The following is a 15,480-nucleotide window of genomic DNA, read 5'->3' as shown; positions in this document are numbered from 1 at the left end:
TGTGTTATTTGGTATTCAAACTTTATACCAATGTCTAGATTTTAGCTGGGTGTTCCTACTTTTCAAAAGGCCTTTGTTCCTATTTAGGTTGAGAGGTATGTGGAGCCTGTAAATGGTTCATCTCCCAGTCCCCTGCTTACACTTATCAAGTGTACCAGAACTGGTCAGATTTGGGATGCATGACTAGGCTTAAGACCCATGTGGTCATTCACCTAGTAAAGAGCTATGACCCTATGAGGGGGCAGCTGATTTAAGAGGATATACATGCAGCTAAAGTGATGTGTTCACCGGCAACCTGGTGAACATCTCCTCATACAAGTTATCCAAGCACTCATGTCACAGCATGGCATTCTATACTCTTCCTTATGCACGTTTGTTCTACCTACATGCTGAGGGCTACCAGAGCCTTGAAAACGCAAAGCCTTTGTCCTTGGCCATTTCGGTCTGTGCCTCGATCTGATGGAAGCAACCTCCCACCCCAGGATAGCCAAGCATTCGAACACAGTCATTCATGTCCTGCCATAACAATCTCCTCCACCTTCCAAGCCACAGTTCAAATATTGGTCATCAGGGTCACAGGGAGGTTTATCCCACCAAGCCAAAAGTGACATTTTAAACATGCCTGGCATATTGCCAGAATAATGCTTTATATACATTGTGTAGAAAGGGGGTGGTGGAATGTCTTTTTGCTTCAAGCACTTCATAAGACATCGTACACCACGCAACTGCTTCAGTGCATAAAAGTACTTAAACAGTAAAATCAATACTTAGTGCTCCAGATTTGCAAATTCTTTACTTGATCGACATTTAGAAACAATGTTATCTTGTGATAAAACAGCAGGTTTAGGGTTAAATGTGAAAAAGTAGGTAGGCACATTTCTTGAAAGAAAAAAAAATGGCATTTCTATTCACAAAGGTTGCAAGAAAAGAGAAGGAGAGTGCCTACAACTCCCAGAGACATGAGAAGCTGCAGTAGCCCAAGACTTTGTGCCAGCTTTCTGCTGCACAACAGAACTGGAGAGAAACAGCTCAGGAGGTACACTGAGGTGGAGGTACAGCAGCATTGTAAAGCTTTATTTACAGAGTAGTTCATACACCTATGGCCTACATCCTACAGGTTATAAAAATCAACCACGATTCTCCATGGTCCACTTTTGCAAAGTTCTTGCTTCTCTGTAAAGCATGCTACTACTGTTTAAATCACTATTTTTATTACTTTTGCCCATTTCAAAGCTGATAAGTCCCTTCTAGCAATATTTACTCGCCTAGTTAGTTACTCCTCAAAGTTGATGTACTCCCATGATGAAACTAAGGAATGGGTTTTTCCCCCAACCCTATCCATCTTATACTACACTTCAAATACTGAAAGCCTGGTAATGGACACTTTTGTTCTGCATTTATTACTGTTAAACTGTTCTACAATACAGTTTTGATAAGTCAGAAAAAATATAATACAAGGTACTTCCAAAACCTCCAGTATAAAACAGTATTGTGCAGATGTGCAAAAGCAGAATTAACTTCCACTCTGGATCGAGAAACACCAAGCTGATATCAAACCTCCCAGGCATTACTTGCATCATAAAAAATTTATTAACTTAAATCACAGCTTATGATGGAATGTGTAATACAAAATGATCCCGTACTCAACATATGCTACGGTAACATTGTAAGCTTCTGAAAAGCAGAGCGACAAGCAAGAATAGGCTCTTTCCTTCTCATGGTTTTAGTGACCAGCTGCTCACATTTCAGGCAACAGAATCATCACAGCAAATTAGTCTCCGCACAGAGCTACCAGGATTCTCTCGTAATCGCCCTTGGTTTCATCCTGTGGGTTCAAAAACAGAAAAGAATATTCTAGGATACCATCAACTAAGCTTGTAAAGATATTAACAAGCATTCAATTGCTTAAAAGCATGCAATGTAAATATTCCAAAAAAAAAAAATTAGAAATTTCAAAACATATCTATACTTGATAAAGTAGCAGTACAAACAGCTAAACAGACTACCACTGACAAGTATGTGAAAGTGGATTGGTGGGCTGTATTCAGAGAAACCTAGCCTGGTTAAAGCCACATTAGCTGCGTAACCTTACAGCTGAGAAACTGACCCTGTTATGTACATACAAGCGTGCATCAGTCTAACATGTACAGACAAGAGTACTAATGGAGTGTATTGAGCAACTATGGACTAGGATATATTTGATGTTGAAGTTCAGCTAGAATACATCACTCCAACATATGCCTTAGATAGATATACCAAAAGCTACCCAACACATCCCACGTCACAATCTCAGGCACCCTGCTTTGCTGGTGCACATGGTGTTCAGAGAGTGGGGAAGGTTACATCAGCTCAAAAAGCATAGACATGTCAACTTACATCCAGGAACTGCCTACAAAAGGCAGTAGTAACTTTTGCAAGGTGCTTGTGCACATGCACACTGCTTTTTCAGGCCCAAAGTGAATTCTATAAAATTACTGTCTGTAAAGGGACAACTAACTAGAGAGAGCTATGAAGAATCAAATCAAGAGGCTGAAATTGGGGTAGTATACACCTCAACATGTACCAACACGAGACTAAGTCGCTGAAAGGTCATGCAGACTTTAGAACAAAAAGGTCAGGGGATGTCAAACCGCACAACAGTCATGAACTTTGACACTCCATAGATTAAGATGAAAACAGAAGCAGGATTCATTAACCTGAAAAAAGGGACAGTACCACCACCCTTTTCCTTTTTCAAGAAGGATGGAGTGCCTAATGCAGCAATGATTTCAGTATTTGATCATGTACTGTTGTGGTAAGCTTGCGTAGCTAAAAAAATTAGCAGAGATCACTACTGCAGCAACATTTAATGAAAAGAAAAGTACAGTTGTGTACACTTACCATAAATGTAGATGTTAGAGTGTATTCACTGTTGCAGTCATTACATTTAGGTTATCTGCTTGCAGGTAGCCCTCAGCCAACTTGGGTCCTGCATCAGTTGCGGTCTTCCATGACATCAGGTAGTCAGGGGTATAAAGCATGCAGCAGACACCATTACATCAGTTTTTCTTGCTTCCCATTATGGGGGCACCTGACGGGGCAATTGTACACAAGATTACACCTGCAATTATAAGCAAATACACCAGAAAGCTTAAATACAGTAAACAAGAAGAGAGGTATAGCAAATAGAAGTCAGGGGGCTGGAGGGAGGGTAACCAGGACTGCAACAGTGAATACACAAACATCTACATTTATGTACACAACTGTACTATGTTCTTCACGTTTTACTGCTGCAGTCACTACATTTGGGTATGTTGCAGTCACTACATTTGGGTAGATTCCCAAAGCTAAGGAAGGGAGGAGGCAATTACACAGCATTAGGACCAGCTATTAGGCCCTGCAAGACTGCAGTGGCAAAACCAACTCTGGATTTAGAGAAAATAGGCAAGTGGTAATGCTCAATGAAGGTATGAGCAGAACTCCAGGTGGCAGCGGATGTCCCTGGTAGGAACACCTCTGAGAAAGGCTGTTGAAGTAGATGCAGCCCTGGTGGAATGTGATCTTATCCCCTGTGAACTAGGTTTTCCATGGTGCTTATATAGCAGAAATGAATGCAATCAATGGCCTATCCATTTAGAAATGGTTTGCTTTGAAATGGCCTTCCCCTCTGCCCCTGCAGCAAAGGCAACTAGCAGCTGTTCAGTTTTTGAGAGGCTTAGTACTGTCCAAATAAAATCATAGTGTCCAAATAAAATCATAGTGGTCTGTGCATGACCAAAGAGTGCAGTATTTGTTCTCCTTTGTTCTGTGGATTAGAAAAGAGGGTTGGCAAATGAATGGAGCCACACTCGATACCACCTTGGGCATAAAGGAAGGGCGTCCCTCAGGACCAATCCAGTCTCCCTGGAAGATGAATGGCTCCACTGCCATGAAGGCCTGTAATTCAGACACTCTTCTTGCTGAAGTGATGGCTAGAAGGAAGACTGTTTTCCAAGAAAGGAATTTCAACTCTGCAGTTGCAGCTGGCTCAAAGGGGAGGTAGAGTGAGCTTTTCCAATACAAAGTTAAGGTCTCTCCTGTGTGATCTTAAATTTTTGGCCCCTCTAAGGAACTGCTTCAGCAGTGGGTGAGAGAAGAGGGGTGGCTCCATATTACGTGCTGAAATGGCAGAGGCATGAATTTTAATAGAAAAGGAAAGGCCCTTGTGAAGCATCTGTTAAGTATTGAAGAATATGTGGTAAACTCCCGGGTTTGGATCCAGAAACAGAATCTTTTCCACTTTTCAGCATATGCTTTTCTAGTACTAGGCCTCCTTGCCTCCAGAATGACATCCGGCACTTGCTTACTGAGGGATGGTAATGGAGAGCTCATGTAATTAGCCAGGCTGCAGGGTTTGAAGCTGGGGGTGCAGAATCTAGCCCTCCTGCTGGGACAGCAGGGGAGGGGTCTGAGGCAGGTGCCATGGTTCCAGCAGTGACACTGTGCAAGAGGGGGTACCAGTGTTGGCATGGCCAGTCTGGTGCAATGAGTATTGTCCTTGGTTTGTCCGGTTTGATCTTTAGTAGAACTTGAGGCAGAGGGGGGAAAGGCATAAACAGAGTTTTCCCAGGTGAAGGAAAGGGCATCCACTTTCCAAGCTTGTCTGTGGGGAGTCCTTGTGCAGAGTTTGTCTAACTGGTAGTTCTGAGGTGAGGCAAACTACTAGTATCTCTAGGCTCCCCCATTTGTTTCTCAACATGTTTAATATCTTTGGTTCCAGTTTCCACTAGTGTGGGTCCATGAGATTTCTGCTTGGGTCATCTGCCAGTGAGTTTAGCTTGCCTGGCAGGAATTGAGCCTGTAGGTGCACTTGGTAGCTCAAGGCTGTGTTCCACAGAGCCATGGCTAGTCTGCAGAGGGGTTATGAGCAGGTTCCCCCACTTGTTTATGTACAACAGTGGTGTTGTATGTTTTTACCAATAAATTGTCCTGGAAGGATGTGGTCCTTGAAGGCTGTTGGAGCATTCTGAACAGCTAAAATTTCTTTTTGATCGATATGCACGTGCATTTGACTCTGGTTCCATTTGTCCCGAATGCACTGCCCTGCCAAGTGAGCCCCCCATGCATAGGTTGATGCATCTGTTAGGGTTTGGGCAGCAGGGCGTAGAATGGCGGTCCATTGTTGAGGTAGCAGGCCTCTGTCCACCAAAGGTATTCTGTCTTTATACAAGGGTTGATAGGAATCATGGATTTCAGGTCCTGAGAATGTTGACACCATAGGCTTTTTAGATACCATTGTAGTTTCCTCATATGCAGTCTTGCCTATGGAATTACTAAGATGCAAGAGGCCATGAACCCCAGAGCTTGCAGTATTTTCCTTGCAGTTAACTGGGTCTTTGTGGCCAGTAATTTGAAGGCTGTCAGATAAACTTGTTTCTCTGACGTGAGGTAGGCCATCTGGGAAGTTGTGCTCAAGCTTGCTCCCAGGAATACAATTTGTTGGCAGAGTACTAGATGAGATCTCTTTTCATTTATGGTGTACCCCAGTGAGGTTAGCAGTTTCTTTACAAATGCCAGATTTAATAGTATGTCCTGGCTTTCTGCCTGAATTAGACAATCGTCAGGGTATGGGTATATCTGAATATTTATTTGCCTGCAAAACGCAATGACTGGAGCTAGGCATTTTGTGAATACCCTGGACGCAGTAGAGAAGCCAAAGGGCAGTGCAGAGAACTGCTACTGCATGTAGCCTGCTCTGAAGCGTAGGTATTTTCTGCAAGAATCCCTTATTGGGATGTGCAGGTAAGCTTCCTTTAAATCCAATGTTGCCAACCAGGCATTTTTGCCCAGCATGGGAAGCAGCTGATGAGTTAGCATTTGGAATTACCAAAAAAGGACACCAGTTGTCTTTTCTGGGTACCAGGAAAAGTCTGGAGTAAAAACCTTGTCCCTATTCTTCTGCTGGGATAGGTTGAATAGCCATGATACTAAGAGAATCTGCTGTTGAGCGTCTGCCCACTGATTTGGGAGTAGGTCTGGCCAACCTTTTTGGGTTGGTTAGGTGTGGAAATGGAATCTGTATCACTGGGAAACAATATTTAAAGCCCATTTGTCTTGGGTAATGAGCTCCCAGTTTTTTTGCATGCAGGGCAATCTTTCCCCCTAAAGGCACAGTCAGTTGAACAGAGCGTGAAAGGTTTAATGTCAAGTCATTGTGACAGTTTACCATAGGGGGGTGTCTTACTACTACCAGCTTTGGAAGTGGGAGCCCCCCACTGCTTAGGCCTGTGAGTACCTTGAGACTGTGGCCTAGGTGGTCTGCAGTTCCTGGATTTGGACTGAAGGCCTGGAAGAAACAAAAGGACCAATTCTTAGAAGGCCAATGCCTACTAAATCTGGGAGTAGGTACTTGCAGGAAATCTAACAGTCTGCATAGATTTGGCTTTTTCCTCATCTTTTTAAGAACTTCTGCTTTGTTGCCAAACAGGCGGTCTTGGTTTAAGGGAGCATCCAGCAATTTGGATTCAACATAATCCGGTAGAGTTTGCTCCTTAAGCCAAGCATGCCTTCTAAGAACAGACCCAGTAACAGCAGCGCTACAAGATGCAAGGAGTCAAAGCCACATTGCAAAGTATGTTTACCAGCTTGTTCAGCAGAATGCATTAAATCCTGTAATTCTTTATTTTCAGCATAGTCAGGAATCATCAATTTCTGTTCAGATAATCCAATAAGATGTTGCTGGTACTTTAACATATGAATAAGGCCCTAATGGCCAAAGTAGCAGAAGTACGTACCTTCTTACCCAATCTGTCCAGGGCCCTGGAATTTATCAGAGGGGGTAGGATTTTTGGCAGTAGTAGCCTTAATGCCTTTGGGTCCCTGTGAAATGATTTCTGGGTCCGCAGTAGGAAATTAGAGGAACTTGTGAGAATCAGGTTTCCTGGGAGCTGGAAGTAAAGGTGTCTGGGACCACGCTAGATTCCAACAAGGCATCATCTACAATGTCCAGTACAGGGGGGATAGCTAAAGGCCTGTGTTGAGGCAGGAGGAAGAATTCCCTAGGCCTCTTTTTGGAGTCAGAGTAATCCTGGCTTTCCCAGCGAAAATGCTCCCCAAGAGTGTGCAAGTTTCACCAAATGAGAAATCTTCTGGAGGGGAAGCAGATGGAATAGAGTCCTCTACATCAGAATCCTCACAGATAGATAAGGGCAAATCTTGGTCATCAGAATAAACAAATTTCAGAATCCTAATCAGAAGAATCTGAAGGAAAAATCGGTTCTAGGTCTCAGAGGGAGAAGGGTGGCTTCCCCTAATTAGAGTAATAAGGTCTTTAGCCATTCTCATTTGTTTTTTAGGCATATGGGCGTAACCATGTGGTTTGGACGTATGTTTTCTAGGCGTGGATAGAGTCTTAAGCCTTAAAGAAGATAGCGTCAGTTTGATATGCAAGTAAGTAGGCCTGAATACACCCTCAGAAGCCGGTGCCTGCACAGCAGCTCCAGACCCATCCAAGGTAGGAACATCTACAGGTTCCATAGTCTTATGCATCTCGCAGCATACTTAACTCCGAATGGGTCTCAGTAGAGGCCTGCAAATTTGAAGTAGCGGGTATCAAGGGCTGCAAAAGTGCCCAAGTACTGGTGAACTGATGACTAGCTTAACGCAAGAGTCATTAGCAGCTTTGGACCTATGCAGCCTGTCTTTGCATTTTTTCGGAATGTCGGTAGTCTGATGGCTTACTGAAGCCATTTCTGGATAATTGAACAGAGTACCAAAATAACAGTACGAGGATTGAATAAGGCACAAAACAGACAGTGAGGGATGTCGTTGTCTGGGCCTAAACAAGGAATGCAGTACTAATGAAAATCTGAGGCATTTGCTTTCCACAAGAAATACATTTGTTAACTTTTACTGATATCAGTTTAGAGCACGAAAAAGGATCCCAATGTGGTACTTGGCTTTTTAGAAGACTTCAGTTCCAAAACTCAAACTCTGTTCTTGGAAGAAAAAAATGGTCCACCTTGGCTACAATAAAAAGGCACTGCAGCAAGCTAGCCATTAAGCTAGTACCTTCTTGGACACTGACCATCTCTGCTTTCATTGCTTATTAGGATCAAAACAGGATACTAATTTGCTCTATTCCTCAGTTCCAGACAAGCAATTTATGCAGAGGGCATTCAGCCTGTGACGCCCATACCCTGGCCCAGCAATCAAGGAGCCTCAATCCTCCCCACTAACACCAGCGAGGGCAGTCTCATATGAGGAAAGGATAACAAATACTCACAGTAAAGTGCAATTTCCCTTAAGAGCACACAGATCAGTCTGGGTCTGGTCGCTCCCTTGCTCTCCAGGTCCCAATAAGACTCCCCACTGGCATAGCTATAGGGTCCAGATCTCAGCCTAGCTGGGCAAGTTAAAATCTCCAGCACCCTCTGTCCAACCAGGGCTTCATGTCTCTGCACAAGTAGCTGACAAACAGAGAAAACCGAGTTTATACAACCACACAGACTTCTGGGGAAGGTTGGCACAAGTTCTCCAGCTGTGCCCCTTTTTCCCCAGACTATACAGTAGTACCTTGCAACCACTCAGCTAATAAAATATCAGCTACTCAAAGGCCCTTAAAAGGGTGTACAATTAGTACTGTGCAATATTATCCAATTGGTAGTACAACCAAAAAACATCTCAAGGCTTAGAGTGACTTGGTACAGGATCCTTATATACATGCAATGTACTCCAAGAGCTTAACTTCTCTACACATACCAGCCACAATTAAAAGATTTTAAAATATTTAATAAATTAAAACCACAAGACAATACTTTCTACTACAGTCAGTGGTAGTCAAGATTTCAGAGATCACACAAATACTTATTCAGTAGTACGGTTCTGACATCACAGAAAAACATCTAATCTTTCTAGTTTCTAGCTATCCCTAAAAGGAAACACACGTCCAAGATAACTTACACAAGACAACAGGCAGCGTGCTGCGAGTTGGATAACAAAAATGCTCAATGCCTTCCGATTCTCTTTAAATTGAAAATGCAGTTCTGATAAACATTTATTTTACACTTTCCTGGTGTTCCCAGGCTACACAATAACTGCATTTACATTATCTCCCTTTTACCTTGCAGCTGGTCAGGAACAGAGCAATAAAAAATACATTTGCATGTTTAAATCTAGCAATTTAACTCTTGCCTAAAACAGAAAATTTCTTCTAGACTTTGCCACCACCGTCTACTTCAAAGGGTCACCACATGCTTTACTTTGGTCAGTAGAGTGCACTGTTGTCACATTTCCAGTTCCACATGCAACAGTATTTCTTTACATTTAAGACGAGCCTGTAGTTTACATTCATATTTATAAATGATTCTATCTGGCTAGGCTGGCAGTCTTCACACAGCCTCTCCAGTCTGCTTTGGGCCTTTTCAAAGATGTATACTGGGTCATATCGATCCCTACTAAATATGGAGGTCATGCTGGGAGAGCTGGAAAGGCTAGTTCAATACTATTACAAGTGATGGCCACAACTTGCTCCAACTTAGTGACACCATTCAGGCCAAGGTGAAGCAGCAGCAAAATGATTCAGTTTTAAAAGGTACAATCTTTACCGGTCTCATGCTCTTCAAAATAAAGTCAAAGCCCATGGGTGAGCAATGTGGAGAAACAAGCAGAATCTTTCAGGAAGAGTGGAGGATGTTCATTAGAAGGTAGCCCGACAGAACTTGTGGACCTTCACTAAGGCATATACTAGGTCTTCCTTAAGACTACCTGAGCAGCTGAAGATCGGTTATGCAGAGGCGGAGGACTGAGGAGCTGCACACAAGATTTCCACTAGTCTCAGTATGACTGACTGCTTCCAGAAATAAGACTTCTGGGGTAGAATGAAAGACCTATCTGCCAAGTTGTCAATTTGGGACTGATCAGGCTGGGCTGCACTAATGTGGTCTCAATTTGTATAGGAGTGCATCACAGAGGGAGTGTCAAGGGTTCTGATCCTAGTTGGAGATCATGCTAGAACTGCAATGGTCTGGGCCAGAACAGAATTACTAGAATCGGATTTGCCCAACTTCACCAGGAGTTTGGGATTCAGATGTATGGGTGGGAAGGTGTTGAAAGGTGTTGAAATCACCCAGGCCATCTTAAAAGGCATCCTGAGCACCCCTCCTGGCACAGCAATTATGGGAGGTAGCCAACAAATTTACACAGAACTCCAACCACTCCGTGGCACTGAAGCCTACCAGGTTAAAAGGTTTATTCAAGGGGGCTGCAAGTTAACCCACCCAAGTTGGGGGTGCTATGATGCTCTGCTTTAATAGGACACAGATCAGCCAGGATATAAAATAATTGCTCATGGTGTGAGGAAACGTTAGTTTGGCCACTAGAAAAAAACTGCAGAAGGAAGCAGCGTCTTATTGGGATTTAGGTTTCCAACTGTTCCTCAGGAACCACTGAATCCTCCTCGTATAAAGCTGAAACAGGGGGGATCCAACAGAATAGAAGTTGACGTACTCTAAGGAAGTGCTCTATACAAAGCTAGGCAGGAATATGGATCTTAGAGCTGCCTATGGAGATTGCTTTCTGAGGTGCCCAAAAACTTCCAGAAGGGTCTAGACTAGAGGTGACCAAAACACTTCCTTCATAGTCTAGACCCTTCTGGGAGACCAATTAGACTTCATTTATTGAAATCTCCATAGTAAGGTATGCAATAGTCAAATTCAGGCTTTCTTGAAGCTGCTGACAGGGCTGTACTCAAATCCAGCAGTCAACCATGTACAGGTAAACATATGTTCCATTGGAGTCTGCAAAATTATGCACTAAGAATTTGGTGAATACCCTAGCTGTGGAGAGGCAGTGGGGGGGGAGATGTGACCAGGACATTATAACGACTCACCAGGAATGGCAGAGCTTCTGTGCTTTGAGGATTCCCTTGTCCAAGGCTACCATCAACTTACGAGATCAGCAGAAGTGCCTGTTGTGTAAAAAGTTTGAATTTTACTTGTACCAGACATTTTATGGCAGAAAAGCCTAGAAGTCTATCCTTTCTTGGTACTAAAGACTCACCGTTTTGAACTTCTGCTCTTCTCTATGGCTGATGCAGACTAGGAATTGTTCCATTCATGGTCCCATCAATATCACCTGCACTTCATGTATTGGAGGTATAAAAAGGAGAGGCGGCATTAACTTTTGCTCCCTATAAAATCCATCACCCAGGGACCACCGAACTATTAAAAAAGGTTAATCCTGCATCTATTAGGGTCCCATTCAGAAGATAATTTTTATGGAGATCATGGTACAAGTAAATCAGGGAATTTACCCCTCCTCCACTATAATGGGATCATAGAGTTGGTACAATTTGCAGGGGGTATGGGTGATGCAATCCCTCATGCGAGAGGTGCAGGGAGGCTTGACCCACTACAAAACAGATTTTGTAGGTTCCCAAGTTCACATTTTCGGAAAGATGACTTTATGGTCTTAACCAGTCTTAACCATGTAAAGTTTTATTATCCAAACAACTGATCTTGTGACATTGGCCTGTGTGGTAGAATACTGCTCTTCTACCCTGCTTCTTGCTCCAGCCACTTTCTACACTCCACTTACCAGTGTAGCGTTTTTTTTTCCTGCTTAAATTGTTCAACAGTAGTCTGCTTTCAGCAGAAATGCCATTTGGCAGGAAAGTTCATATAGGACAGCAGGTGAAGCATTTGTTCTACAGTTATATTAGCCAGATTCTTTTAAGGGAAACTGCAGCCAAAACATCGAGAATACAGAGCCAAACATCTCAAGTACAGTTGTGTAAACTCTTAAGACTAGATAGCCTCTTAGTTGCAATATTACAGAAGGGATCTCCTTCCAAGGACAGGTCAACATCCAGTCAGTATACCACAACCTTTAGATCTTGTGGGCACAATAGGTCACATTCATGGTCCCTGTGAAAATCATAAAGCACAAAGGGGACACAAACTGCAAACTCAGAACTGAATTCCCCAGGAGTCAGAATACGCTCAGAGAACATGTACATAGAGGAAAAAGAAGAAAGGGCCCCTCAGCCAGGAAGGCAACAAAAAGCACAGACAGAAAAAGAGGGGGGGAGGAGGGAGGAAGTGAGGAGGGACAGAGTGAATGCTGCAACAGTTAAGGACATCTACCGTTATGGTAAGACATTACCCAACTGTAGTATGTTCTTCCACTGCTGCAGTATTCTTTACAGAAGGACAGTACACACAAGCCAAGACTGGAAGGATGGCACACAGCCCTCTACAAACCCATGCAGAACAGCCCTAGCAAAACCTACCTTGGCCCTGGAAGCAACATCCCATTTAGTATGAACAGAGGTTCAAGTAGCAGCATGCAACTGGTGCCCAGATCCTTGAAAAAGGCACCAGATGAAGCAACTGCCCTAGTACAATGTGCCTTAACAGATGAAGACAATTGCCTTGAAAACAAACTGAAGTGGCTTTAGAAATCCAAGAGATGGTACAAACCCAAAGTCCTGGGATGAAAAACAAAGTTACTCTGACTTGGATCTGCAATGACAGCTTGGGCATTTGGGTAAAACATAAGCAGCTCACAAGGGGGAAATAGCTGCAAGAGCCCAAATTCAGACACTCTTGGTTGAAGAGCCGACAGAACAGTCTTCCAAGTACAATGCTATAAGGAAACATAACAGATTAAAATGGAGTAATTTCCTATGTAAAAAAACACGAGGTCCCAAGAAGGTAGAATAGGCTTTCTTGGAGGCCTGATATGAAGGACACCTTTAATTGTTTGACCTCTACCAAAGAGGCCAGAGGAGGATACAAGGGCAAACAAGCACAGACAAGTGAGCTTTAACTGAAGAATATGCCAACCCAGCATGGAACAGATCACAGCATAACCAGAGGAATCCCCACAGGTTTAATTTCAAGTCTTTTTGGTTTCTAATACCATGACTGGAATGGATCCAATTCCCCAAGTCAAAGGATTAACGTTTGCGAAATTAGTATCGTTTATGCTCTTCGCAGCATCAATCAGCCCGGAATTAACTCCTGCAATTCATAAGGAATTGCACATCTTGGTAGCATAACTAAAGACCAAGTTCCTGAGACCTACTGCTCCTATTGGAACTGTCTGGGTATCCTTCCATTGCCCTCATTTCTACCTGCAAATCCTGGTATTTTACGACAGTCTGTACACAAGATGCTAATCTTTGGGTGTCACAATTTCAGCTGTCACTGCTACTTTTGTCTTTTCATGGATACTATACCAGTTTCAACCATTTTTTGAACTTCTGGTAATAAGTAATTCCATGCGATATAAAAGCTTCTCTGTAATGCTTTGTGGCTCATGTTTCCAGTGCTTCTCATCAATATAATGTTTGCACAATTCCAAAGTCTTGCCACATTATGTCTGCCATTGGCCAATCACACCCAGCAAGATGTGCAACTGATTCCAGTTCGGTGATTCCAGTTCGGTTTTTGCCTTTTTCACATTTCTTGCTTTCTCATCTGATCCTTATTTTTGTTTTTTTGGCACAGTTGCTACCCGATTTGTCTTTTGATTTGTTGTCCTTTGCTCGACATTGAAGTGCTTCTATAAACCAAGCAAGGAAGTTTAGATTTGTATTCTTCACGTTTTCAAAACGTTCACTAAGTTTGGATCTGGTGAGGTCAGCAGGTATGTATGCAGTCCTATGATGGCAGACTTAAAAGTGATCAATTCTGAGGCCCATAGGACAAATATATAATCTCAGTATACAGTGATTTTTATCATTTGCCCACTCTGGCATTATAGATAAGCTCACCAGCTTAAATATAAACCCCTATGTCACTAGATGGGTTGCAAACTGGCTCAAGGACAGAACCCACATGGTTAGAATTGCTGGAGCCATGTCAGACTCCAAACCAGTTACAAGTGGCGTCCCACAAGGTTCAGTCCTGGGACCTCTTGTTCGGTATATATTTCTCGGAGGTACAGGCCAACACAGGACTGCGGCTGACCAAGTTCGCAGAGGACTGCAAACTGGGCACCATAAATGGACTCTCCAGCCGACACAAGCATCCTCCAAAAGGGCCTCATAGAAACAGACAACTGGTGCCAGAGCCATGGGCTCAAGCTAAACGCCAAAAAGTGTATAGTCATCCCCTTTGGCAAAAAAGTTTACCACATAGGTGGTAATCCATTAAGTACAGAAGTAATTAGGGACCTGGGGACCCAAGTTGATAGCAATCTCTCATTTGACAACCACATGGCCAAAGTGGTTAGAAAAACATTTTATATAGCCCTCCTAACCATGGATTCACATCTAGATTAGGGGAGGTCATCCTGCCTCTACTCATCCGTCATCAGGCCCATAATAGAGTACAATGCCCCTTTTGGGATGTACCTTACCAAACACCTGCAGCAACTGGAAAGACCCCAAAAGTACCTCACCAAGAGGATCAAAGGGCTCAAACAGATGCCATATGCTGCCCAAGAAACTCCAGCTCTACTCAGTGGCATACTGCCTGCTCAGAGGCGACCTGTGCCTGACGTATAAAGCCATGTCCAACCCGGAATTAAATGGACATGCTGCACCTCAGAAAATCCAAATCCCATCGAGCTACACGCTCGAGAGACTTGAACCTCAGCACTGAAATAAATAGGACATGCTGGAGGGACAGATTCATAACCCAGAGGCTCCCTTCACTCTGGAATAAAATCCCAGTCCAGGTTAGGCAGAGTCCCTCTGACTCTCTTCAAGAGGAATCTTGATGAGTGGATGGGAGATCATAGGTTTACCCCGGGTATCACTTCTGTGTCACTGTTAGAGGCACAGTATACTAACCTCGAAAAAGGGCATAGCAAAATTAATTTAAAATGGGTGGCGAAAGCCAAACACACTCTGGCTAGGCTTATAAATGCCCTAGGGCAGATAGCCTAGTATGAACCTATTAAGCGTGACACATTTGTCTTGTTTTCCTGTCCAACTGCTCCAATACCTTTGGGGCCAATCACTTTAAACCAAAGTTAGAACAGGGACAAAAAATTGCTTTATAGAATGGACTGATATTAATGCTATTTACAGTATTAATTTTAATCTTCTAAAATGAGTTTTAAATCCACAAAAGAAAAAAAAAGTCTTTACACTGTCTGGGAGCCATGCAACAGTGACCTTCGTTAAGTAGACAGCTTAATGGGTTAAGGGAAAGAAACAGCAGCAGTGACAAATGTCACCCTTGAATATCCTTTTGAAATATCACAGATAATGTATTCCTTTATCATGGCTTAGGGTGGTTTTCCATTGTCCTAGTCACCAATGTAATTGATCAATTTATGGCACACTTTGCACATCTGTAAGCACTATCCATGAATGTGGGATGCTGTGAATGTGTGCAATTATCCATGCCATACTTGGATTCTTCCCTGTTATACAATTCTCCATTATGACTAACAAATGGTACTTTGTTCCATATGTGTTACCCTTTTGTTCTATTGCCATTGACAGTCTTCTAAATGAAGAAACTGTCAGCATAAATTCCTGTATATGCAGTAGTTTATACATACTCA

At 43.0% G+C, this 15,480-nt stretch overlaps 1 protein-coding gene across 1 annotated transcript in view; it reads right to left on the bottom strand.

Moving 5' to 3' along the window:
- Positions 1–1,571: 1,571 nt before the first annotated feature.
- LOC122793104 (annexin A1-like) overlaps positions 1,572–15,480 on the bottom strand; it is a 301,760-nt gene continuing 287,851 nt past the window's right edge. The window contains exon 13 of the mRNA XM_044060836.1: positions 1,572–1,825. Within this exon, the coding sequence (XP_043916771.1) occupies positions 1,772–1,825 (54 nt within the window). The 3' untranslated portion in view covers positions 1,572–1,771. The remainder of the gene's footprint in view (positions 1,826–15,480) is intronic.

Source organism: Protopterus annectens, chromosome 2.part0 (genome assembly GCF_019279795.1).
Source record: "Protopterus annectens isolate FY-2018-M chromosome 2.part0, PAN1.0, whole genome shotgun sequence".
Taxonomy (NCBI): domain Eukaryota; kingdom Metazoa; phylum Chordata; order Ceratodontiformes; family Protopteridae; genus Protopterus; species Protopterus annectens.
This window is presented reverse-complemented; position numbering and strand designations above follow the sequence as displayed.